General features: G+C 43.0%; 1 protein-coding gene across 1 annotated transcript in view; it reads right to left on the reverse strand.

Moving 5' to 3' along the window:
• Positions 1-1973: 1973 nt before the first annotated feature.
• Positions 1974-24787, reverse strand: part of LEMD1 (LEM domain containing 1) — a 30377-nt gene continuing 7563 nt past the window's right edge. The window contains exons 5-6 of the mRNA XM_003357393.4: positions 3529-3605; positions 1974-2418 (exon numbers count right to left, since the gene is read on the reverse strand). Of these exons, the coding sequence (XP_003357441.2) occupies positions 2220-2418; positions 3529-3605 (276 nt within the window). The 3' untranslated portion in view covers positions 1974-2219. The remainder of the gene's footprint in view (positions 2419-3528; positions 3606-24787) is intronic.

Below are 24787 nucleotides of genomic sequence, written 5' to 3' on the forward strand. Positions count from 1 at the left end.
CCACAGCAACACCAGATCCTTAACTCACTGAGCAAGGCTAGGGATCGAACCCGCAACCTCATGGTTTCTAGTCAGCTTCGTTAACCCCTGAGCCACTCCAGTTTAAGATTTTAGATTTTCTTGACCATAGGACCATAGCAGTGCTTCTCAACTTTAGATTTTCTTGATCATAAATTTTCTACAGTTGGTTTATTTGAATCTGAATCATATTACATTTGGTTATTTTTAACAATATTATACTCCTTAAGCTCCAAATTTCTTTTCATGAGATAAAAATAGATCCCTATTTGTTTAAGCCAGATTGACTGGAGTTTTATGTTTTATGCAGCCAAACTATAATTAAAACTATATAAGCCAGGGATCGAACCCGCATCCTCATGTGTAATAGTTGGGTTTGTTAACCACTAAGCCACGACGGTAACTCCTGATAAATCTTTAACATTTTTAGTTCTTGCATAGCCCTCAGCCAACAGACTATACTTCAACTTATTAAACTGTTCCCCTATTGTGGTATATTTGAGCTGCTTCTATATTTTGGCTGCCATGAAAATTGCTACTACAGTCAACCTCTTGGTACCTAAGACTTCTCTGTATCTAGAATTAGCTCCTGCCAGAAGCAGAAATACCATGCCCGAGTGTAGCATTGCTTAAGCATGATGGGGGGCTTACTACCACTCAGGTGTGGACACCACTTAGTATTTTATTTGCATCATTTCTTCAAATTCTTCATCACCCCAAGAGGTCTATTTTATCCTTATTTTCAGAAGTCGAACTGAAGCTCAGAGAAAGCAACGAACTCCCTCAAGTTCCCAAAGCTAATAAACAGAGGAGCTCAGGTGCCTGCCCCGCTCTGCCCACTCCCAGGGGCCATGGTCATTACACTCCCTCACCAGGCCTTCATTTTTTCAAACCTTGCTAAGTTTCAATGGTAAAAATGCCATCTTGTTCTAAGTGGTTTTCCTGGAGTTCCCTGGTGGACTAGCAGTTAAGGATCCAGCATTGTCACTGCTGTGGCTCAGGTCAGTGCTGTGGCGTGGGTTTAGTCCTTGGCCTGGGGAACATCTGCACGTGGTTTTCCTTTCATTACTGATGATATTTGGCTAGTTCTTTGTGTTTTCCAAACCAGACATATTCCCTTTTTTGTTTTTGTTTTTTTCTTTTTAGGGCCGAACCTGCAGCATATGGAGGTTCCCAGGCTAGGGATCAAATAGGAGCTATAGCTGACAGCCTACACCGCAGCCACAGCAACACCATATCCAAGCCAAGTCTGCAACCTACACACAGCTCACAGTAATGCCGGATCCTTAACCCACTGAGAAAGGCCAAGGATCGAATCCGCAACCTCATGGATCCTCGTTGGATTCGTTTCTGCTGCACTATGATGGGAACTCCCCTTTTTCATTTTTGTTGTTTGTTTTTTTAGTAATTTTTTTATTAATGATTTTTTTTCCATTATAGTTGGTTTACAATGTTCTGTCAATTTCTACTGTACAGCCAAGTGACCCAGTCACACATATATGTACATTCTTTTTCTCACATTATCCTCTATCACAAGTGACTCCTTTTTTGTTAGTTACCTCTTGTGGCCTTTCCCTTGGCTGACTACATAATTTGAAGAGTGAATAAAATGTGGAAGTTCCCGTTGTGGTGCAGTGGTTAATGAATCCAACTAGGAACCATGAGGTTGCAGGTTCCGTCCCTGGCCTCGCTCAGTGGATTAAGGATCTAGCGTTGCCGTGGGCTGCGGTGTAGGTTGAAGACTCGGCTTGGATCCCATGTTGCTGTGGCTGTGGCGTAGGCTGGCGGCTACAGCTCCAATTCAACCCCTAGCCTGGGAACCTCCAAATGCCGCATGTGTGGCCTTAGAAAAGGCAAAAAGACCGAAAAAAAAAAAAAAAAAAAAAAAAGGGGACTCATGGCTTATCACCACAGTTAAAAAGAAAAACACCAGGCCAGTTTCCTTTTTTAGAGGACTGCACAAACGTGAAATTACCTTTAATGCTGGCCACTCAGGGAATTTTCTACTCTCAAGCTCTTTGACCCAAGTGCTGGGTTCTCTCCCTCAGTCCTTCCACCCGGCTGAGCCCAGATCCTTTCGAGCAGCACAGCACAAGGGCGGAGGCCGGGCCAAGCGGCTGGGCCTCCCCCTTAGGCGCCGCCTCTTTTCTGTCCTGAAGCAGGAGAGCAGGGAGCAGCACTCATCGCTGCTTCCAAGGCACTTAACCAAAGAGCGGCTTCCTTTCCACAGTTATGTAGACGAATATCACAATGATGAAGATGCCAAACACAGCCAGTTTCAGGCCCACTGGAAATGTTTCCAGGTTCTTGCTCCCAGCTCTCCTGTTGATCATGCAGAGGGCTCTCTCTCTGATGTTGCTGCATGCTTTGAGTCTGATGCTTGATGGTCTTGCAGCATACCTGTGAAAACAGCAGTGGCTCTTAGGGTTGTGTGTAACTGCTATCTGAGCACTCCCTTAAAATGTGTGGGACTTTGGGGCCAAGGGAGCTATCACAGTGGGGCTTTAGGGAGCGGGCCTCTACTCATTTAAAACCTAAGCTAATTTTGTCGAGTAATATTAACAAGGTACCACCAGGGAGTTCCTGTCATGGCCCAGCGGAAATGAATCTGACTAGGAACGATGAGATTGAGGGTTCGATCCCTGGCCTCACTCAGTGGGTTAAGGATCCGGCATTGCTGTGGCTGTGGTGTAGGTCGCAGACATGGCTAGGATATGATGTTGCTGTGGCTGTGATGTAGGCCAGTGGCCATAGCTCTGATTGGACCTCTAGCCTGGGCCACAGGTGCGGCCCTAAAAAGCCAAAAAAAAAAAAAAAAAAAAAAAAAGTACCACCAGGATGTGTGATTGCTAAAGTCCCACAGAGTATTTATTCATGACCTACTTGTGTAACATCTTTCAGTGTTGGTTCAAGGCCACTTCAGGGACTTACAGACCCTCAGGTCTCCACTGGGGATGCATATAAGTCGATAGGGGCATCAGTACATGAACTTTCTCCTTTCTCTCTTCACAAATAAAAGCACTGCCTTTCAGGGTGGAGATGGGAACTACTTTTTTTTTTTTTTTTGTCTTTTTAGGGCTGCACTAGCTGCATATGGAGGTTCCCAGGCTAGGGACCAATCAGAGATACAGCTGCCAGTCTACACCTCGGCCACAGCAACACCAGATCCGAGCCGCATCTGCAACCTACACCACAGCTCACGGCAATGCCAGATCCTTAAACTGCTGAGTGAAGCCAGGGATCGAACCCCCAACCTCATGGCTCCTAGGCGGATTCATTTCCACTGCGCCACAATGAGAACTCCCCTGTTTCCTTATCTCTAAACAGGAGCAGTGAAATAGAGCATATAAAGCCCCTCCGGCTTTGAAATTGTGAGCCACGCCAATCTTTCTTCTTTCTCAACACATTCTTTTCAGACTCAAATCCTTCACGGAAATCTGAATAATAAATGTTTTTTTCCCCAGGAATTATCTAAAACAATATCTCCTCATATGCTAAGAAAGGCCTTACCTTCTTCCCTCGGGACGTTTACAATCCAGGCAGGAGATATCTAGGGCTTTTGGTTTACCGGTGGAAGCCTCGGGTCTCTAATGAAGAGAAAAAAATATATCAAGAATTTACTCTTTCTAATGTTTTGTACAAAGAAACCCCGCCCCCTTTTCTTGGCTGTGCCCACAGCATACAAGAGTTCCCGAGCCAGGGATCCAGCCCAAGCCACAGCAGCAACCTGAGCCACAGCAGTGGCAGCACTGGATCCTTCACCACTAGGCCACCAAGGAACTTCAGAACCTTATTATTATTATTATTATTATTGTATTTTTAGGGCCGCACCTGCAGCATACGGAGCTCCCACGCTAGGGGTCAAATTGGCGCTGCAGCCGCCGGCTTACACCGCAGCCACGGCAACACTGGATTCGAGCTGCGTCTGCAATCTACACTGCTGCTCATGGCAATGCCAGATCTTTAACCCACTGAGCGAGGCCAGGGATCGAACCTGCATCCTCATGGATACTAGAAGAGATTCATTTCCGCTGAGCCGCGGTGGGAACTCCCAGAACCTTATTTTTCACTCTAGAAAGTGTCATAAGACCTGAGGACTGGTACATTTTGGTAAATCAAGTAGATTAGTACTTCATAACACAAACTTTAAGTTTGACTTTATAATTAGCAAAAACATCCAAGTTCAGAGGAGGACTATGTACGTCAGTGACTCACACACACACACAATAGACACACCAGTAACAAGGGTCCCATGAGGCCAGCAGCATTCTGTTCTTAAGTATCAACTCTTTCTTGCACTCTCATATTTGCACTTTTTTTTTTTTTTTTTTTTTTTTTTTGGTTGGAAGCTTTTTTTTTATGAGTCCGTGTCATCTTTAGACAAAGAATAAAGTTAGTTTAAAAAGCAAGTGGGCGATGAACAACGACTGGAAAATAATTTAGGAAAATGAAAAGGTCCTGAAAGACGGATAGAAGGAGAGACAATTGCAGGGCTTTTCTCTCTTTTTTTCTTTCCCCCAAATTTCTTTCACGCTGGTATTTTTTTTTCAATAAAGTGAAAAGGCATGTCTCTTTAGGCCTTTGTTGCCTCCCTGTGAAATAGAATTGTAAAGATTAAGTGATTTAATACATGCAAAGTGATGACATTTCCTGGCACATGGTAAGCATTCAATAAACATTAGACATAATCGTTGTGATAACAATACTTTTCTTTTAATTTTTAAATTTTGGCTGCACCTGTGCATGAAGAATTTCCCAGGCTGGGGGGGGAACCTGTACCACAGCAGTGACCAGAGCCACAGAGGTGACAATGCCAGATCCTTAACCTGCTAAGCCACCAGGGAGTGCCACGGTAATTATTAATTTCATGTTGCTGTTTCTCTTCATGTGTCTGGTACTCCTCATACGTCTGGTTCTCCATGATTATCTATTCATATTTAAGATTCAGGCCTTAAGGAGTTCCCGTTGTGGCGCAATGGTTAACGAATCTAACTAGGAACCATGAGGTTGCGGGTTTGATCCCTGGCCTTGCTCAGTGGGTTAAGGATCTGGAGTTGCCGTGAGCTGTGGTGTGGGTCACAGACGCGGCTCGGATCCTGCGTTGCTGTGGCTCTGGTGTAGGCCAGAGGCTACAGCTCCGATTAGACCCTTGCTTGGCCTGGGAACCTCCACATGCCGTGGGAAGCGGCCCTAGAAAAAGGCAAAAAGACAAAAAAAAAAAAGATTCAGGCCTTAATATCCTCAAATATCTGCAAAGTCCAGGCGGGGGACCTAGGAACGTGAAATGTGAAAATATGGAGTCAGATGATAGTGCCAACTGCCATTTATCAAGTTCCTGGTCCCATTTCCCATGGACTCACGGAGGCCTCCTAGACCTCCTTGCCTTCATCTAGTAGGCACTATCTTTGTTTCATTTTGGAGATAAGTTTGAGGCACAGAAAGGTTAGGTAACTAATCTAAGGTCACACAGTATTATCAATGGAACTCCATGCTGGAACCACTGACACTAGACTCCTCTCTACCCTTCAATTTCTTTCTTCCTTCTTTTCTTCCTTCCTTCCTCTCTCTCTCTTTCTTTTTCTTAGGCAATCAAATACTCCCTCCCTTCTCATTTCTCCTGCTGGCCTATACCACAGCCACAGCAGTGCGGGATCTGAGCCGTGTCTGCAACCTACACCACAGCTCACAGCAACGCAGGATCCTTAACCCACTGATCGAGGCCAGGGATCGAACCTGCATCCTCATGGATGCTAGTCAGATTCGTTTCCGCTGAGCCACAATGGGAACTCCCCTCCCTCCCTTCCTTTCTTCCTTCCTTCCTCCCCCTCCCTCTTCCTTCCTTTCTGTGGAGTTCCCAGGTCACAAATCAGATCCAAGCTGCCCTTGTGACCTGGAGCCAGGAATTGAACCTGTGTCCTAGTGCTCCAGAGATGCTGCAGATCTCACTGCACCACAGCAGGAACTCCTCTGCACCTCCCCCCCACCACCTTCTTAAAGAAGATGTTCTTTTTTTTTTTTTTTTTTTTTTTTTTTTTGTCTTTTGTCTTTTTTGTTGTTGTTGTTGCTATTTCTTGGGCCGCTCCCGCGGCATATGGAGGTTCCCAGGCTAGGGGTTGAATCGGAGCTGTAGCCACCGGCCTACGCCAGAGCCACAGCAACGCGGGATCCGAGCCGCGTCTGCAACCTACACCACAGCTCACGGCAACGCCGGATTGTTAACCCACTGAGCAAGGGCAGGGATCGAACCCGCAACCTCATGGTTCCTAGTCGGATTCGTTAACCACTGCGCCACGACGGGAACTCCTAAAGAGGATGTTCTCAACAGTGATTTAGTGATACCTGGGCAGGGTCTCTGTAGACAGCAGATGGTGGGAGCACCGTTTCTAATGTGGACGCTGCGGTATATATACTACATCACTGTCCTGGGAGAAGGATGCAAAGGCTCCTGAGAAAGAGGGACTTTGAAAATTCTCTCCAGGGGGCCCCCCCCGTGCTTGGCCCTGGGGGGTCTGTTCACCAAGAGACACTTCAAACTATTTCCAAGGGTGTTAGGAACCTCTTTTATAAGCACATTCTTTTCCTTAAAACTTTTTAATTACGGAAAGTTTCAAACATACACAAAAGTAGACAATAGTATAAAGAACCTCCATGTACCCATCACATGCAACTTCTTTTTAATTCTCCTTAAATTTAAAAATAGATACGTTAAGTAAAGCACTGGGGTGGAAATCTGTTGCCAAATCAAATTATAGGATTTCACAGCTCGTAGGCAATCAAATCCTCCCTCCCTTCTCATTCCTCCTGCCACGAGGAGGTTTAGGGATTTGATTTTCTTTTCATCTATAACTTATTGCCTTCACTAGCATTTGCAGAGTTCTCCTACCGTATATAAAGGTGGACATTTTGATTTTCAAAAAAGGAGTAATTACGGCCTATCGATCTGCCTATCAGCCATCAGTAAAAATAATAATCACCAAGGCTGTATAATAGGGAAAAGGGCCATCGGTTAACACAGTAAACAGTATAAAAGTGTGCGTACACGGTGATTGCAACTATAAACGCAGGCTGCATTTGCACATAAACAAAACCTTGAAGGAAATTGAAAAATTGAAATCCGTTTTGGCGTCAGGTGGCATGTTCGTATTTGATTTACTTCTCATCTTTAAAAAATCCCTTTAATGCTGCGGTAATATGATTTTCACTATAAACACCAGTTACAATGGAACTGAAAAATATTGCTGTTCATTAAAGCAATGGTTTAGTGAGGGGAAACGGCACCCATGGGGAAATGGAATTTCTCTGCTCCTTTCTCCCTATGCCCAGGGCTAGAATCTGCCAAGACAGCTGTTTTTGCAAAGCATTCACCACTGAGAACCAGGGAATGCGTGGCCTCCTCCACTGCTCTGCTCTCCTGGCATTCAAATCAGAAAATCACACCCATCCACATATTACTGATCAGTTGTAGTTCTAAATGCAACGGTTCTGAGGTATAGCAACACGTAATGAGGGTTTCATCGTAACACTAGCTAACTTACATAGCATTTCCTGTATGTTAGGCCCTGCTCTAAGCACTTTCCATAAATTCATTGAGTCCTACAACCTGATAAGAAAGATGCTTTTATTTTTTATTTTTTGTCTTTTTGTCCTTTTTAGGGCCGCACCTGCAGCATATGGAGGTTCCCAGGCTAGGGGTCGAATCAGAGCTGTAGCCGCCGGCCTACGCCAGAGCCACAGCAACTCGGGATCCGAGCCACATCTGCAACCTACACCACAGCTCACAGCAACGCTGGGTCCTTTACCCACTGAGCGAGGCCAGGGATCGAACCCTCAACCTCATGGTACTTAGTCGGATTCGTTAACCACTGAGCCACGACGGGAACTCCGCTTTTATTTTTTAATTTTTAATTTTTATTTATCTGTTTACTTTGCTTTTTAGAGCTGCACCCGTGGCATATGGAGGTTTCCAGGCTGGGGGTCCAATCGGAGCTGAACCTGCTGGCCTACACCAGAGCCTCAGCAAGGCCGGATCCGAGCCGTGTCTGTGACCAACACCACAGCTCATGGCAATGCCAGATCCTTAACCCACTGAGCGAGGAAGATGCTTTTATAATCCCCATTCTGCCGATGAGAAAATTGAGGCCTGGAGAGTTTAAGCAGCATGCCCATGGTCACAGAGCTGGGGAGACAGTGGAGCCAGGAATCAGCCCAGGCAGGAGTCTTAGAGTCACTCCTCCTTACCATGCTGTACCGCTTAAAGATGCTGCTGCTGGAGTTCCCGTCGTGGCGCAGTGGTTAACGAATCCGACTAGGAACCATGAGGTTGCGGGTTCGGTCCCTGCCCTTGCTCAGTGGGTTAAGGATTCGGTGTTGCCGTGAGCTGTGGTGTAGGTTGCAGACGTGGCTCGGATCCTGCGTTGCTGTGGCTCTGGCGTAGGCCGGCGGCTACAGCTCCAATTCGACCCCTAGCCTGGGAACCTCCATATGCCTCGGGAGCGGCCCAAAGAAATAGCAAAAAAAAAAAAGAAGACCAAGATGCTGCTGCTTTACTAGAAGGGAATTAGAAATACCATGTCTGAATGTTTAATTTCTTGGGCATTGAACTTGCCTCTATGCATTTAATCTTCTAATGACTCTGAGATAAACATGGTCACTACTTTATGGATGAGGAAATAGAGATTTATGGAGCTAAATTATTTGCCTCAGATTACACAATTAGTGAAAGGAATACCTGTAATTTAAATCCAGACCTTCTGGCTTCAATGTCTATGTGTTTTGGGTTTTGTTTTGGAAATTTTCTCTTGGAGAAACTCACCATTACAAATATATCAAAACAGGAGTTCCTGCTGTGGCACAATGGGATCAGTGGCATCTCTGCAGCGCCAGGATTCCGGTTTGATCCCCAGTTAGACACAGTGGATTAAGGATCTGGAACTGCAGCTCAGATCTGATCCCTAGCCCAGAAACTCCATATGTCTTGTGGCCCCCCACCCCCCAAAAAAACACCACAAATATATCAAAACATATCTTTAGGAGTACCCTCTGTGGTACAGTGGGTTACTGATCTGGCTTGTCTCTGTGGCATGGCTTGTCTCTGTGGCATGGCTTGTCCCTGGCCCCGCAGTGGTGGGTTGTGGGATCTGGCGTTACCACAGGTGGGCCTCAGATTCCATCCTTGGTCTGGGAACTTCCATATGCCACAGGTGTGGCAGAAAAAGAAACAAAACAAAACAAAACCAGAAAACACATTTCTGAAAACTGTTTCCATTATTTGATAAATTATCCAATTATCAATTAATTTCCTGTGGAAGTAACACCTGTAGCCATCAAGTCTCTTCTTAAATATTTCAGATGAGTTGGCTTTTGAATAAGATTCTTCCAGGTGTACTATTTTGTGCTGATTCCGGCCTACTTATGCATATCATATTGAATCTGAAAGTGGATTATGTATGAGCTATTATGTCTTACTGTATTATGGTTAACTACAAAACACTAGGCTAACATCCAGAGCCGGAAAGGATGATAATCATTTTGTATTCTCATTAACTCATTACTCATCCAGGGAGTTCCCGTCGGGGCTCAGTGGTTAATGAATCTGACTAGGAACCATGAGGTTGCGGGTTTGGTCCCTGGCCTTGCTCAGTGGGTTAAGGATCCGGCGTTGCCCTGAGCTGTGGTGTAGGTGGCAGATGCAGCTCGGATCCCACGTGGCTGTGGCTCTGGTGTAGGCTGGCGGCTACAGCTCTGATTCGACCCCTAGCCTGGAAACCTCTATATGCATGCCGCAGGAGCGCCTAAGAAATGGCAAAAAGGGAGTTCCCGTCGTGGCGCAGTGGTTAACGAATCCGACTAGGAACCATGAGGTTGCGGGTTCAATCCCTGCCCTTGCTCAGTGGGTTAACCGATCCAGCGTTGCTGTGAGCTGTGGTGTAGGTTGCAGACGAGGCTCGGATCCCGCGTTGCTGTGGCTCTGGCGTCGGCCAGGGGCTACAGCTCCGATTCGACCCCTCGCCTGGGAACCTCCATATGCCGTGGGAGCGGCCCAAAGAAATAGCAAAAAAAAAAAAAAAAAGAAAAAAAAAAAAGAAAGAAATGGCAAAAAGACAAAAAAACAAAAAACATTACTCCTCCAAAAGTGCATTTGGTTTTTGAAAAATGATCTACCTTGACTAAAGCCATTCATATTTACCTATAAAAAAATACAAGTTTGTTTGCATTTCCACAAGAAGCATATTTTGCAGTGTAGCCCCAAACCTAGCAAGAAAAGTCATAGGCTGATACCTACAATTACAGGCAAAGAAGGGGTGCTGCATGCTGTGTTTCTCACCCTTCTTTTTTTCTTATTCTTCCATGATTTCTCCCCCCCAGTGGCTGTACCCATGGCATATGGAATTTCCCAGGCTAGGGGTTGAATCAGAGCTTCAGCTGCCAGCCTACGCCACAGCCACAGCCACAACAACATAGGATCTGAGCCACCTCTGTGACCTACACCATAGGTCATGGCAATGCTGGATCCTTAATGCACTGAACAGGGCCAGGGATCGAACTGGCATCCTCACAGAGACAATGTCAGGTCTTTAACCTGCTGAGCCACAAAGGGAACACCCCTTCCATGACCTCTTACTGTTGGACTCAGGAGAGTCGGGAGTCAGTGAAGCTCCTGGAGGTGGGGATGAAATTCTCTCCCAACTAAAATGTGCTAAATTTTCCAATCACTCTAATTCATGAAAGCAATTTTTTGGGAAAGGTCTATATGTAGAACCAGACATTTTTACCAACGACTTGGCAAACTGGCCATTGCAACCCTGCTTACAGGAAGAAAAAACCTTTTGATTTAGAGCTATTTAAAATTGAATTAGCCCAAATCCTTTTATTGACTAAAATGATCAAGTTAATAAAAGATTTTACAATAATTTCAGACTCTTACTTCATCGTTTTTAATCTCAACTCTGATTTAATAAAGCTTTTGTCTAAAACATTGTGTTCTTTTAACCTAAGTAATGATTTTGAATTAATTTAAAGCCTTTAAAAATAATCTGCATCGCATTAACAAAATAAAGGTTAGGGAGTTCCCTGGTGGCCTAGTGGGTTAAGAATCCAGCATTGTCGCTGCTGTGACTTGGGTTCGACCCCTATCTGGGAACGTCCACATTGCCCAGTCAAGGCCAAAAAAAGTAAGGTTAAAAACCTTGTGATCATCTCCATTCCTATTTTTTTTTAAAAATTCTCTAGCAAACCAGGAATAGAATGAGAACTTCCTTAATTTGATGAAAGATGTCTTCTACCACCTACACCAAAAATATACTCATAGGGAAAATGTTAAAAGCATTTTCTTTAGAATCAGAACCAAGGAAAGAATTCCTACGATTGTCTCTCTGATTAATACTGTAATAAAGAGGTTCTTAGCCATAAAATAAAAAATTAAAGGTAGTCAAACTGGACTAAAAAGAATATAATAAAAATTATGATCATTGCAAAGAATTTACTGTTAGAAAATCCATATGCAAAAGTCAACTGCGTTTCTATCTACCAACAACAAACCATTTAGAATATAATTTTAAAAAGATACTATTCCCAATAGCAACCTACCTAATGAAGCTACCGAATAAAGCTCACAAAAGACAAGTCTGACCCTCACTGAGAAAATAATAAAATTTCACTGAGGGACATTAAGGAAAATTTTAATACATGTAAAGAATATGAACAGGACGACTCAACAGAGTGAAGATCTAGTTCTTTCCAAATTAAGTTATAAAGTCCATAACATTTCAATCAAAATTCCAATCTGAGTTTTTCGTGGAACTTGACAAATTTACTCTAAAGTTTATATGGAAAAACAAAGGGACAAGTAAAATAAAGACACCATTTAAAAACAAAAACCAGGTGGGGGAAGGGCTTGCCATGGGAATTAAGACATCCTGTTCTAGGCTCAGGCTAGACAAATTGATCAGGATAGAGGCCCCATTGTATTATTTTCTGATAAAACAAAAGATTTAAATAAGATCTGGAGTCTTGTAAATCAAGTGAGAAAAAATAGTAACAGATGCTAACACTGAGCGAACACAAATATTGAAATTATCTGATGAGATTTTAGAGCAGCCATCACAAAATGTTTCAAGGAACAATATGAGACATGTTTGAAACAAGTGAAAAAATATTCTCTGCAGATAGCACACTATATCAAGAAAAAAAAAGGGTAAATTTTAGAATTGAAGAAATTCAACAACCAAAATAAAAAACTGATGTAGGGAGTTCCCGTCGTGGCGCAGTGGTTAACGAATCCGACTAGGAACCACGAGGTTGCGGGTTCGGTCCATGCCCTTGCTCAGTGGGTTAAGGATCCGGCGTTGCCTTGAGCTGTGGTGTAGGTTGCAGACTCAGCTCGGATCCCATGTTGCTGTGGCTCTGGTGTAGGCCGGCAGCTACAGCTCCGATTAGACCCCTAGCCTGGGAACCTCCATATGCCGCGGGGGCGGCCCAAGAAAAGGCAAAAAGACAAAAAACAAACAAACAAACAAACAAAAACTGATGTAGATGGGCTTGATAGCAGAATGGAGAAGATGGAGAAAACAATCAATGTACTTGGAGATAGAAGTATATAAATCATCCAACACAAATAATAGAGAGAAAATAGACCAACCAACCAACAAACAACCAGAGTCTCAAGGCCTTATTGGATTAGGATATAGAGGATATAACATGTGTTGATAACATTTGTTGTCATCAGAATCCCTAAAGCAGCAGAGGATGAGGTCAAGCTAAAAAAGTTATTTGAAGAAATAATGTCTGAAAATATCCCAAATTTGGCAAAAGGCACAAATCTACATATTCAAGAAACTGAATGAATTCCAAACAGGGTAAACCCAAAGAAATCTATGCCAAGACACATCATAATCAAATTTCTGAAAACTTTTGTGTATCAAAGGACATCATCAAGAAAGTGAAAAGGCAGCCCACAGAATGGGAAAAATACTGGCAAGTCATATACTTGATAAGAGTCTAGTATTCAGAATATATAGAGAACTTTTACAACTCAACAACAAAAAGACAAAATACCTGGTTAAAATAAAGGCAAATGTCTTGAATAGACATTTCTCCAAAGAAGATGTACAAATGGGCAATAAGCACATGAAAAGATGCTCAAATCATTGGTCATTAAGGAAAAGCAAATCAAACCCACAATGAGATAGATACTACTTTACACCCACCAAGATGGTTATTATAAAAAAGTTGGGGTGGGATGAGAAGGGTTGGCAAGGATATAGAGAAGTTGGAACCCTCACAAATAGGTAATAGGAATGTAAAATGCTGCAGCCACTGTGGAAAATGCTAGCCATTACTTAAAAAGTTAAATACAGAATTGCTGTATGACTCAGCAATTCCACTCCTAGGTACATATCCTAAAGAACTGAACACAGGTACTCAAATGCTTATACATGAATATTCATTCTCAATATCGAAGAGGTTGGAAGAATCCAATTGTGCATCAATGCATGAATGAATAAACAAATTGTGGTATATCCATATAGTGGAATACTATTCAGTTATAAAAAAAGATACAATACATCTTGGATGAACCTTGAAAACTTTATGCTAAGTGAAAGAAGCCAATCACAAAACAGCATATACTGAATGATTCCACTTATATCTAGAAGTAAATTCATTGACACAGAAAGCAGATTCGTATTTGCCAGGAGGGGGTTTGAGGAATAGCTGCTTGATGGGCACTGAGTTCATTTTGGGGAGATGAAAATGTTTGGAAACTAAATAGAGGGAATGGTTTCAAAACATTATGAATGTCCTAAATGCCACTGAATTGTTCATTTTAAAAGAGTAAATTTTACGTTATGTGAATTAACCTCAATTTAAAAGAAAAGTCTGATTCCTATCATTGTACTGTGAATGTCCTTATGTTTTTAGTCTAAGGAAATACACACTGAAGTTTTGGGGAGGGAGTGATGGAGGATGTCTATAATTTAGTTTGAGAAAAAAAATAGATAAAATTATAAGACAATTGTGATAAAACATGAAGACTTGGTAAATCTAGGTGAAGGCCACGGAAAAATTCTTTGTTGGAAACTTTTTGTAAGTTTGAAATTCTTTTTTAAAATTACATTTTAGGAGTTCCCATCATGGCTTGGGGGAATGAACCTCACTAGTATCCGTGAGGAAGCAGGTTCAATCCCTGGCCTCACTCAGTGGGTTAAGGGTCTGGTGTTGCTGTGAGCAGTGGTGTAGATTGAAAACGAAGCTCAGATCTGGCATGGTATAGGCTGGCAGCTACAGCATTCAGCTCCTAGCCTGGAAACTTCCAAGTGCTGTGGGTGTGGCCCTAAAGAGACCAAAAAAAAAAAAAAAAAAAAAAGTACACTTTAAAAAAGACACCTAGAAAAGAGTGAAAAAGACAAGCCTGCTGGTGGAGAATGTTAGTAATGAGAGAGGCTATCATATGTGGAAGCAAGGGTTATGCAGGAAATCTCTGAACCCCCCTCTTAATTTCTCTGTGAACCTTAAACTATTGCAAAAAAAAAAATTGTCTCAAAAAAAAGATAATTCCAAACTACTGGAAGATATGTTCTACACTTATGACTGACAAAGGATTAGTATCCAAAATATATAAAGAGCTCTTATACATTAACAAGAGAAAAAGTAAACAATCTAACAGAAAAATGGGCAAGAGACATGAACAGGCATTTCACATATGAGAAAACACAAATGACTAACAAACATGGGGAAAGATGCTCAACTTATTAGTAATAAGAAAAATACAATCACAGTGAAATAACACCATAGTGAAATACCATCTTTTCCCTACTACATTGACAAAAATTAAATCTGGTAATACTAAATTTTGAAGATGATTTAGAACAATGGTGCTCTTAATATATTGCTGGAAGGGACAGAAAATGGTACAGCTACTTTGTAGAGCCATTTAACATGCTCTCCCTGGTTGAAGAGAGACCCACCCTTTGATTCTGCTACTAGCGGAGCAGATCTATTCCTAGGTATATTCATCCAATCAGAAAAATAATTCTTGTACATGAACACAATGTTTGTGGCAGCATTGCCTGTATTAGAAAAACTTGGAAACAATCCAAATGTCCAATAAAGAAATGGATATATTTTTGTAATAACTACATAACAGTAAAAACGAATGAATTAAAGCTACAAATATTGGATGAAGCTCACAACATAATACTGAATGACAAAGGGAAGTAACAGAAGAATACTTATATTATATAATTCAAATAAAACCCATAATCATGAGAAACGAAACCAAAGTTTGTGGATACTGTAAAGAAAAGGAAAACAATGAAAAGTAGAAAATTCAGGAGTTCACGCTGTGACACACAGGGTTAAGGACCTGGTGGCAGTGGTTGCAGCTGTGGCTTGGATTCAGACCCTGGCCAGGGAACTTCCATATGCTGCAGGTACAGTGAACATTCAGGTTGGTGGTTACCTTGGGGGAAAGGAAAGAAGAGAATATAATCAGGGAGGGAGGCAATGGGGTCTTCAACTGAATTAGCAATGATATTTTAAATCTCTGGAGGGGGAATCTAATTGCTCATTATGTGGTTTTTTTATACCTTTTATGATGCATAAGTTATAATAAAATCTCAAAAAAAATTTTTTTTAGGTTTGAAATTTTCTTTTGCCCACTTGGGAAAATTCCAGGTACCCTTATGCTATATATGCCAGCCCATTCTAACCCATTCTAACTCTGCTGATTTCTGCAGCATAGGAAATCAGCAGGTTTAATGTGTGAATGAAAAGGTCACCAACAAGTGCCTACCAGGGATCCTCATTACAAAGCAGTCATCGGAAGTCTTTGCTTCCGGAGTTCCCGTTGTGGCTCAGTGGTTAACGAAATGACTGGGAACCATGAGGTTGCGGGTTCGATCCCTGGCCTTGCTCAGTGGGTTGAGGATCCGGCATTGCCGTGAGCTGTGGTGTAGGTTGCAGACGCGGCTCGGATCCTGCGTTGCTGTGGCTCTGGCGTAGGCCGGTGGCTACAGCTCCAATTCAACCCCTTGCCTGGGAACCTCCATATGCCGCGGGAGTGGCCCTAGAAAAGGCAAAAAGACAAAAAAAAAAAGAGAAGCCTTTGATTCCATAGTGAACAAAGTTTCTAGAGTCCTTTGGCAATACCAAAAAAAAAAAAAAAAAAAAAAAAAAAAGACACTGGGGGGAGCTGTTTCACTACTCAGATCCCTGGTTGTTTTTTGTCCCCTTTGGTAACTTGATATCATGGAAAGGGCAACGGAATATAAAAATTGGGAGATGGCATTCTATGCTAGTTTTTCTTCTAACTCTGTGTGGTCCATCCCCTCTCTGCTTGTTTCCTCATCTGTAAGGTGAACCATATAGCCTCCTCCAAGAAGCCTCTTGGATAGGAAATTCCACAATCAATAATTACCTAGAGTAAATCACGCCTGGACTCATGAATTGTGATGATAGCGCTTGGTGCACATGAAACAAGTCCCAGGGGATTAAAATAACTCTGGGGTCCCAAGAGGTAAAACAGGAGACTCCTCTCCCCAAATAAATACATATGTCTATACTCAGAATGCAAATTCTCAATTAGCTAAAGGCGGTATGGTTCTAGTCCTAGCTGAAAGGGAAAGGAAAGGTGGGTTTCCTAAACAAATTCATATTTTTCCTACAGAAAGACCACCATTGCTCATAATTCACTTTTGTGAAAATAAATCAATTTGCCTTTATTATCATCTTAGAATCATTGTAATCAGAGTTTGGTTTCACTATCTCTTCCTGCTGCTTTCGTATTTTAAAAAAACTGGATTCTATTACACAGGAAGAAGCAGCATGCAATCAATCAGATAAAGATACACTGATCATTAAGCATATTTAAGTATATCTACCAGGAGGTCAGTATTTTTACAAGAAGAAGGTTAAATTACATTCTTTGTAAGGATGGCATTTAGCTCCCATTAGCAAATGTCATAGGTAAGAACAAAGGGCTTATTAAGTAGTTATAGAATACGTAATTTACTCTTCACTTTGACCCAACTGGAATATAAAACTACTGCTGGGAATAAGGATGTTTTTCAATTAATTACAAAACTATAGGGAGCTCCTGTTGTGGCTCAGCAGAAACGAATCTAACTAGCATCCATGAGGACGCAGGTTCCATCCCTGGCCTTGCTCAGTGGGTTAAGGATCTGGCGTTGCTGTGGCTGTGGTGTAGGCCTGCGGCTACAGCTCCAATTGGACCCCTCGCCTGGGAACCTCCATATGCTGCAGGTGCGGCCCTAAAAAGAAAAAAAAAAAAAAAAAGAAGAAGAAGGAAAAGAAGAAACTACTGTAGAGCTATTTAATACTGGGTCTCCTAAAAATCTTTACATGCTACTGAAACCACACACTTAATGGTGATCCTTTACTGTATATCTCCTTGGTACACTGGACTTTCCGATTGCAGCACTTGGTAGGCCCTGCACATGCCAATGATACAGGCCTACAAAATATCAGCAACAATAGCAATTGAGACACAAAGAGTAAAAATCCTATTAAAGTCCTGGCACAAAGACATTGAAACAGACCTCAGAATTGGAAACAAAAAAGAGACGTGAAACTTTCTTGCCTTTGTTTTCCTTTCCTGGATGGGCAGTGTGTCCTGCAGTGTGGAGCAGAGGGGATATGGTCAGCATGCCTGGAGACCAGTGTAATGGAGTGGGGACTGTGTATATGGAGGGGACATTGGGGGTGCTTGGTGGTTGAAGGACAGGACCAGTAGGAGAGGGAACAGCATGGAGGCTTATTGTACCTTGTGTCCAAGGAATAGAGACAATTGAGAGGAGGGCCACATGGAGATGGTGGCATGTCCAGTGGCCAAAGAAATGATGATGGGGGTTATGCAGACAAGGGGCTGGCTATCATGACTGAGAGAATGGTTACACCGAGAAAATTAGAAAATTGAGCGAAAGGTAAATATACTGAAGATAATGGAAGTCAAGTTTCTCATTGTCAGAGAAGTGACTTACACCTTACAGAAAGGTGTACAAGTTAGAAAGAACACTGCAGTGTTGGTTTGCAATTGGAGATCAATAAGAACTGATGGTTTTACAATGTATACAGGGAGTTCCCTGGCGGCCTGATGGGTTAAGGACTTGGCATTGTCACTGCTGTGGCTCAGGTCACTGCCATGGCACGGGTTCGATCTCTGGCCTGGGAACTTCCTCATGACTCAGATGTGGCCCCCAAATAGGTATACATAGAGAGAGAGAAAAAGAGTGATAGATGCATATGTGCTCATACACACATTTATTTTCTGGCTCTGTCCACTAGAGGGCCTGGAAGCAATGACTCTTCAGTTGCAATGAGCTTATTGAAAACCTTCGTCTTGGGTTGTTTTTTTTTGTTGTTGTTGTTTTTGTCTTTTTTTGGTAACCTGTGCAGCAACTTGTGTAGAATCTCAGTGCCCAGACCAGGGATTGAACTCTGCGGCCACAGAGATGGATGCACCAAGTCCTAACCACTAGACCCCCAAGGGGACGCCCTAGATCTTGATTTCTGAATATCATGCTACAGTAAAAGGAACCAGCACTCTAGAGGGCAGGAAAAGTACAAGATGGGTCTGAAACATCTTGTGCCAGAAATTGAGGACATGCTCAAGGAATAAGGAGGACACGTCCAAAGGACAGCATCTCTAACTCGAAGGGGTCCCACTGACCAAATCTGGGACAATTTGCGCATTAAAACAAATACTATCAACAGATACAATCACTGAAGAGGCAGTGGCTTCATACGCCTATGGGTGCATGATGAAAGGAATGAAGCAACCGACCAATAAATAAATAAATAAATGAGGGAGAAGGGAAAGTCTTCCTTACAGTAGAATACTAACTGATAAATTAAGAAGAAATAATAGCAATAGTCAGTCTCAATGGGCCATCTGATAACGGAAGAAAGTGGATGGATGGGCTACCATTTGTGGGTATGAAGCTAATGGATGAGGTGTGATGGGGCCTGCTATGTTGGTGTCATTTCATAATATTTCTCCACAAAGCACTACTCAGCTCCAAAGGGGAAAACAAGATGGGTTTGGGGGGTAACACGGAGAGACAGCAACTTTTCCGGGTGATGAAGGCGAGCTTTACCAGCTGCGGAACAGAAGGACCTTGTTCCCTGATGTGACGCGGAAGAACACGGCATCCTTTCTGAGATACTCTTGCCAGATGCACGGCCTCTCTGAGAGTCAAAAGAAAACTCGTTCTGCAGAATGTAAGGCTTGTACTCTTTAAAATGAACAAGGGCATCTGACAGGAAAAGACTGAGGCACTGTTGCTCCAGATTGAAGGAGGTGGAAGAGACCCGATGACTAAAGGTGACAGGTGTTCCTGGACTGGCCATGGACCAGAACGCAAAAGACAGTATTGGACCTGCTGGTGAAATCTGAATGGGGACGGACTATTGGAGGGTAGCATTGAATCAATGTGCATTTCCTAACTTGGAGTGTTTCACAGTGGTTACGTGGGGAGGTCTCCTTTGGGGGTAGGCAGAATACATGCTGGAGAGCTGAGGGGCTGCATGTCTATGGTTTGCTCTTGGTGATTCAGAAAGACACGATGGTAGGGTAGGGTATGTGTGCTCATTCAACACACAGCTCTTACAGAGAAGAAGCTTTCATTACATCTGTATGTTTAACAATATAAAAGCATCTCTGAGTCACATTCTATAGCACCTAGGAGTCCAATACTAAATATTCAGTTCTCATTATACTATTTTTCACTAAGTATATTGTTTTGTATGACAGAATATCATGCTGTTTACATAATAATGGTAATGATAAGAATAGTTTTTATTTGTACTTAGATAACTCACACACACACACACACACACACACACACACACACACGCATACACAACAAGACCCTACTGTAGAGCACAGGGAACTATACGTCAGTATTTTGTGTTAACTTATAAGAATAAAGAATCTGAAAAAAAATCACATATATATATCTATATAACTGAAAGGCTATGCTGTGCACCTGAAACTGACGCAACATTGTAAATCAACTATATTTCAATTTAAAAATGCGTGGCAAAAAATAATCATTGGGTTATCTGGGATATGGGGATTCTATGTACTTCTCTTACAACTTTCCCTAAGTTTGAAATTAACAAATAGATTTTTCAAACAATTTTTAAAGAGGCAGGGGATGGATTTAAACATAATGTTGAGAAGATGGAACCCTATATGCTGAGAGGGCATATATGACCTTTTTTGGCTGTGCCCGTGGCATATGAAAATTCCCAGACCAGGGATTGAATCCAAGCCACAGCAGTGACACCGCCAAATCCTTAACTGTGAGGCCTCTAGAGAATGCCTGACTTTTTAAAAAAAGGTTTGTCTGCCTCATTCAACACTCAGCTCTTGTAGAGAAGAATCTTTAAATACGTCTGTATATTTAATAATATAAACATATCTGTAGGCACCTATGAGTCATATTCTATTGCACCTAGGAGCCCAATACTAAATATTCAGTTCTCATTATACTGTTTTTCACTAAGTATATTGTTTTGTATGACAGAATATCAGTGCTTTTTATATAATAATAGTAATGGTAAGAATAGTTTGGGTTTTTTTTAATTCTTTTTTTTTTTTTTTTGTCTTTTCTTGGGCCGCTCCAGCAGCATATGGAGGTTCCCAGGCTAGAGGTCCAATTGGAGCTGCAGCCACCGGCCTACACCAGAGCCACAGCAAGGCAAGATCCAAGCCTCGTCTGCAACCTACACCACAGCTCACGGCAACACCGAATCCTTAACCCACTGAGCAAGGGCAGGGATCGAACCCGCAACCTCATGGTTCCTAGTCGGATTTGTTAACCACTGCGCCACGACGGGAACTCCTAAGAATAGTTCTTATTTGTGCTTAGGTAACTCTTACTCTATTTTACATACTTCAACTTAATCCTCACAAGACTCTATGTAGTCGAGACTATTATTATCCTTATTTATGGATGAGAAAACTAGGACACAGAGATGGCAAGGGTCTTAAGTTTGTAGAAGAACTGGTATTTGAACCCAGGCAGTCTGACTCTAGAGACTTTTTTTTTTTTTTTTGGTCTTTTTTTTTTGGTCTTTTTAACACCATACTCGCAGCACATAGAGGTTCCCAGGCTAGGGGTCGAATCAGAGCTCTAGCTGCCAGCCTATGCCACAGCCACAGCAACTCAGGATCTGAGCCATGTCTGTGACCTACACCACAGCTCATGGCAATGCCAGATCCTTAACTCACTGAGCGAGGTCAGGGATCGAACCTGCATCCTCATGGATGCTAGTTAGGTTCACTAACTGCTGAGCCACGACGGGAATGCCTAGAGCTTATTTTTGATGCACATGTTCTTTGTTTCCAGAGCTCTGTTTAGGTTTCTACAAGACAGAAACTTGGTACCGTGATAAACAGTTGTTAACTCACAGGCTAAGACCCAGGGATGGAAGCTCTGTTGCAACCATTCCCAGGATGGTCATTAATTCACTAGGACCTAAGCATCGTCTCTCAAGAGAAGGCATTAAGGTCTGTCCAGGAGATGGATCAGACTAGGAAGTCAGAACACAAGATCATCAGCATCAGTGTAGAACAAAACCTCCTTTCCATTCAGACAACGGGACTGAGTAATCCATCCCCACCTCCCTTATCCCTGGCATTGAGTTTAAACACAGGGGATTCCGACAAAGGTTTTTTGTGGGTTTTTTTTTTTCCCCGGCCTTTTTAGGGCTGTACCCTCAGCATATGGAAGTTCCCAGGTTAGGGGTCAAATTGAAGCTGCAGCAGCCAGCCTACACCACAGCCACAGCAATGCCAGATCCCAGCCACATCTGTGACCTACACCACAGCTCATGGCAACGCCGGATTCTTAATCCACTGAGCGAGGCCAGGGATCGAACCTGCAACCTCATGGATACTAGTTGGATTCTTAACCCCCTGAGCCACGAACAGGAACTGCATCCTTGAGACTGTAGACTATTTTGTTTCCATACTGCCCACCAATCCCATTTTTCCCTCTTTAGCAGAAAGGGTCTTACAACCTAAGTTAAATACATTGGCTCAACTCCATCCTTCATCAGTGGAAGCATAAACTGTGTCCAGAGTCTCTCTAATGAAAAAAACATTGACGTGGCTTTCTCGGTGGTCGTAATCACCAAATCAAATGGGCTGCGTATGTGAGGTGATGAAACACACACATCACAGTATTAAATAGTGCCCCCAAATCAACATAATCCAATCTCAAACTGGTTTGTATTCCACTAGAACCCTACTAAAATGAGAGGAAAATGTGTATTCATTGTTGTTTCAAAGAAATGCTAATTCTACCTTTGCAGATTCTTATATAGGACTGTTAGGTACAGACCAGTGCTCTTACATAATTAAAGTCTATGGTCTTAGACAAACGTTTCAATAAACACATTTTCTACCACCTTTTACATGGAAATGTAAGTGCTTATTTACATTTACGTTCAGATTTAAAAAGGAACAGATGTCTTGGGGCTCCTCTGAGAAGCAAAATGGCTTATATATATATATCCTTCAGATCAAAACATTTTATGCCATCACAAACTTTCTATTTAATTCTATGGCCAATTCAAAATATTGATGTGGTTTTACTGGGAGTTCACGTAAAGCAAAGGCTGAAGGGCACTGGTCCTACCTGATGCATTTTAAACACTCAGGCTGCTGATTCTCCCCGTCAGTGTCTTTGCAGGAATTACAGAGGTGTAGTGGATGGCAAGGAATCCTTTAATGAGCCATGGGGAAGATTGAAAAAATCTTTTTAGAAAATTCGATATCAGAATTCCTTCATCAAATTTGAATTATGTTTAAATGGGAAGCTAGGGCTGCAGTGTACGGCAAGAATGTTTATTCGGGGGTTTCTTTTCATTTGGTATTTAAACCCAATAGCTTAAATCTAGACCATAATTGTAAACTTACCTCTTTGTCATTAGAGCTGTTTGGTAGATGTGATGAGGTGCGTTTTGAGCCCCTACTATGTGCCAAAGCCTGTGACAGCCACTGAAGGGGATAAAAGGCAATTGTAAGGGATGCACAGGATCGGCCTTTGAGACTTTCCTTACGTGATCCCAGGACTTTAACAGCAGGAAAAATGGGGAGGAGGATGGGAAAGTGAAAGGAATTCCAGGCATAAAGAACAGTTGAGAGAGTTCCCGTGGTGGCCCAGTGGTTAACGGATCCGACTAGGAACCATGAGGTTGCGGGTTCGATCCCTGCCCTTGCTCAGTGGGTTAAGGATTCGGTGTTGCCGTGAGCTGTGGTGTAGGTCGCAGACGCGGCTCGGATCCTGTGTTGCTGTGGCTCTGGCATAGGCCAAGACTACAGCTCAGATTAGACCCCTAGCTTGGGAACCTTCATGTGCCTCGGGTGCAGCCCTAGAAAATGCAAAAAAAGTAATAAATAAAAAATAAAGAACAGTTGAGACAAAGGCACACGGGAAGTTAAAGTGTGAGAGGGACAGAAACAAATAATTATCTTTTGGGCCAGATGACAAGGGAGGTAAAGTGACAGGAGACACTGGCGTCGCCTCACATTGTAAGGATCTTGTTCTAAAGTCTCCAGTCAGGACTTCCCATCGTGACTCAGTGGTATTGAACCTGACTAGGATCCAAGAGGATGCGGGTTCGATCCCTGGCCTCGCTCAGTGGGTTAAAGATCCAGCGTTGCCATGAGCTGTGGTGTAGGTCCCAGACGTGGCTTGGATGCCACATTGCTGTGGCTGTGGCGTAGGCCGGCAGCTGCAGCTCTGATTCAACCCCTAGCCTGGCAAGGTCCAGGGTGTGGCCCTGAAAAGACAAAAAATAAAAATAAATAAATAAAGACTCCAGGTGATTTAATAATGTGATTCGATCTCTGCTAGTAGATCTGAACCTGAATTGGGAAAACTTGGAGGCAGAGGCCAGTTAGGGAGATTTTGCAACTGTTCAAATTTTTTTTTTTTTTTAAAGTATACGGATGCAAGCTAGGACAGCAGTGGTGGGAAGAGAAGGAAGGGTAGTTTTTTAAAATGCATAATCCTAAACCACAGGACTTGGCACCTGTTTATATGTGAGCAACTGTGGGGAGTGGGCATTTCAGGATAACGCTTGAAGCTCTGACCCTGGACAGTGGAAGGTGGTGTAAGAAGCAGAATTGAACAGGAGCCACAAATGCAGATTGGGGGTGAGGGAAAATGAGCTTAGTCTTGGATCCCCTGAGTGTGCAGGGAGAAATATAAATACATTTGACTAACCCCATCCTTATAAGCACTTGTTGGGTGAATGCAGGAAGGAGGGAAAGAAGGAAGGGGAAGAGGGGAAGGAAGGAAGGGAAGGGGAGAAGGAAGGAGCCCCTCCGGGACACTGGAGGCAGTTGGATACCCAGGCTTAAGCCTCGGAGAGGAAGCCTGTACAGAGATTCGAGGCGGAGTCATGACAGAAAGGCAGGAAGCAAGGGAAACGATGCAGAGCAGGAAGGGAAGGGGCTGAAGACAGACCTCAGGCCCCAGTTCATTTAGGGGCCCAAAGACAGAGCCAGCTCCGAACAGGCAGAGGGGCAGAACCAAGAATGGAGAGAGCATGGAGTTGCCATAGTTCAAGGTGGCAGGTGTCTCTACATGAGGAGGGACAGTGGTCCACAGACCTCGAAGGGGTCTCTAGAGCTGGGGACTTGGAGTTCATTATGGGAGCTAGTGATGCACCTGTTCCTAGGCTGAGACCTTTACCTGCCTCTCTCTTCCCAGCCGCCCTGTGCAGGCGCCGCTGT

Source organism: Sus scrofa, chromosome 9 (assembly GCF_054392235.1).
Source record: "Sus scrofa isolate SSC_HxYL_T2T_F1_AM1 chromosome 9, Sscrofa_HxYL_maternal_Yorkshire_Landrace_v2.0, whole genome shotgun sequence".
In the NCBI taxonomy this organism is placed as follows: Eukaryota; Metazoa; Chordata; class Mammalia; order Artiodactyla; family Suidae; genus Sus; species Sus scrofa.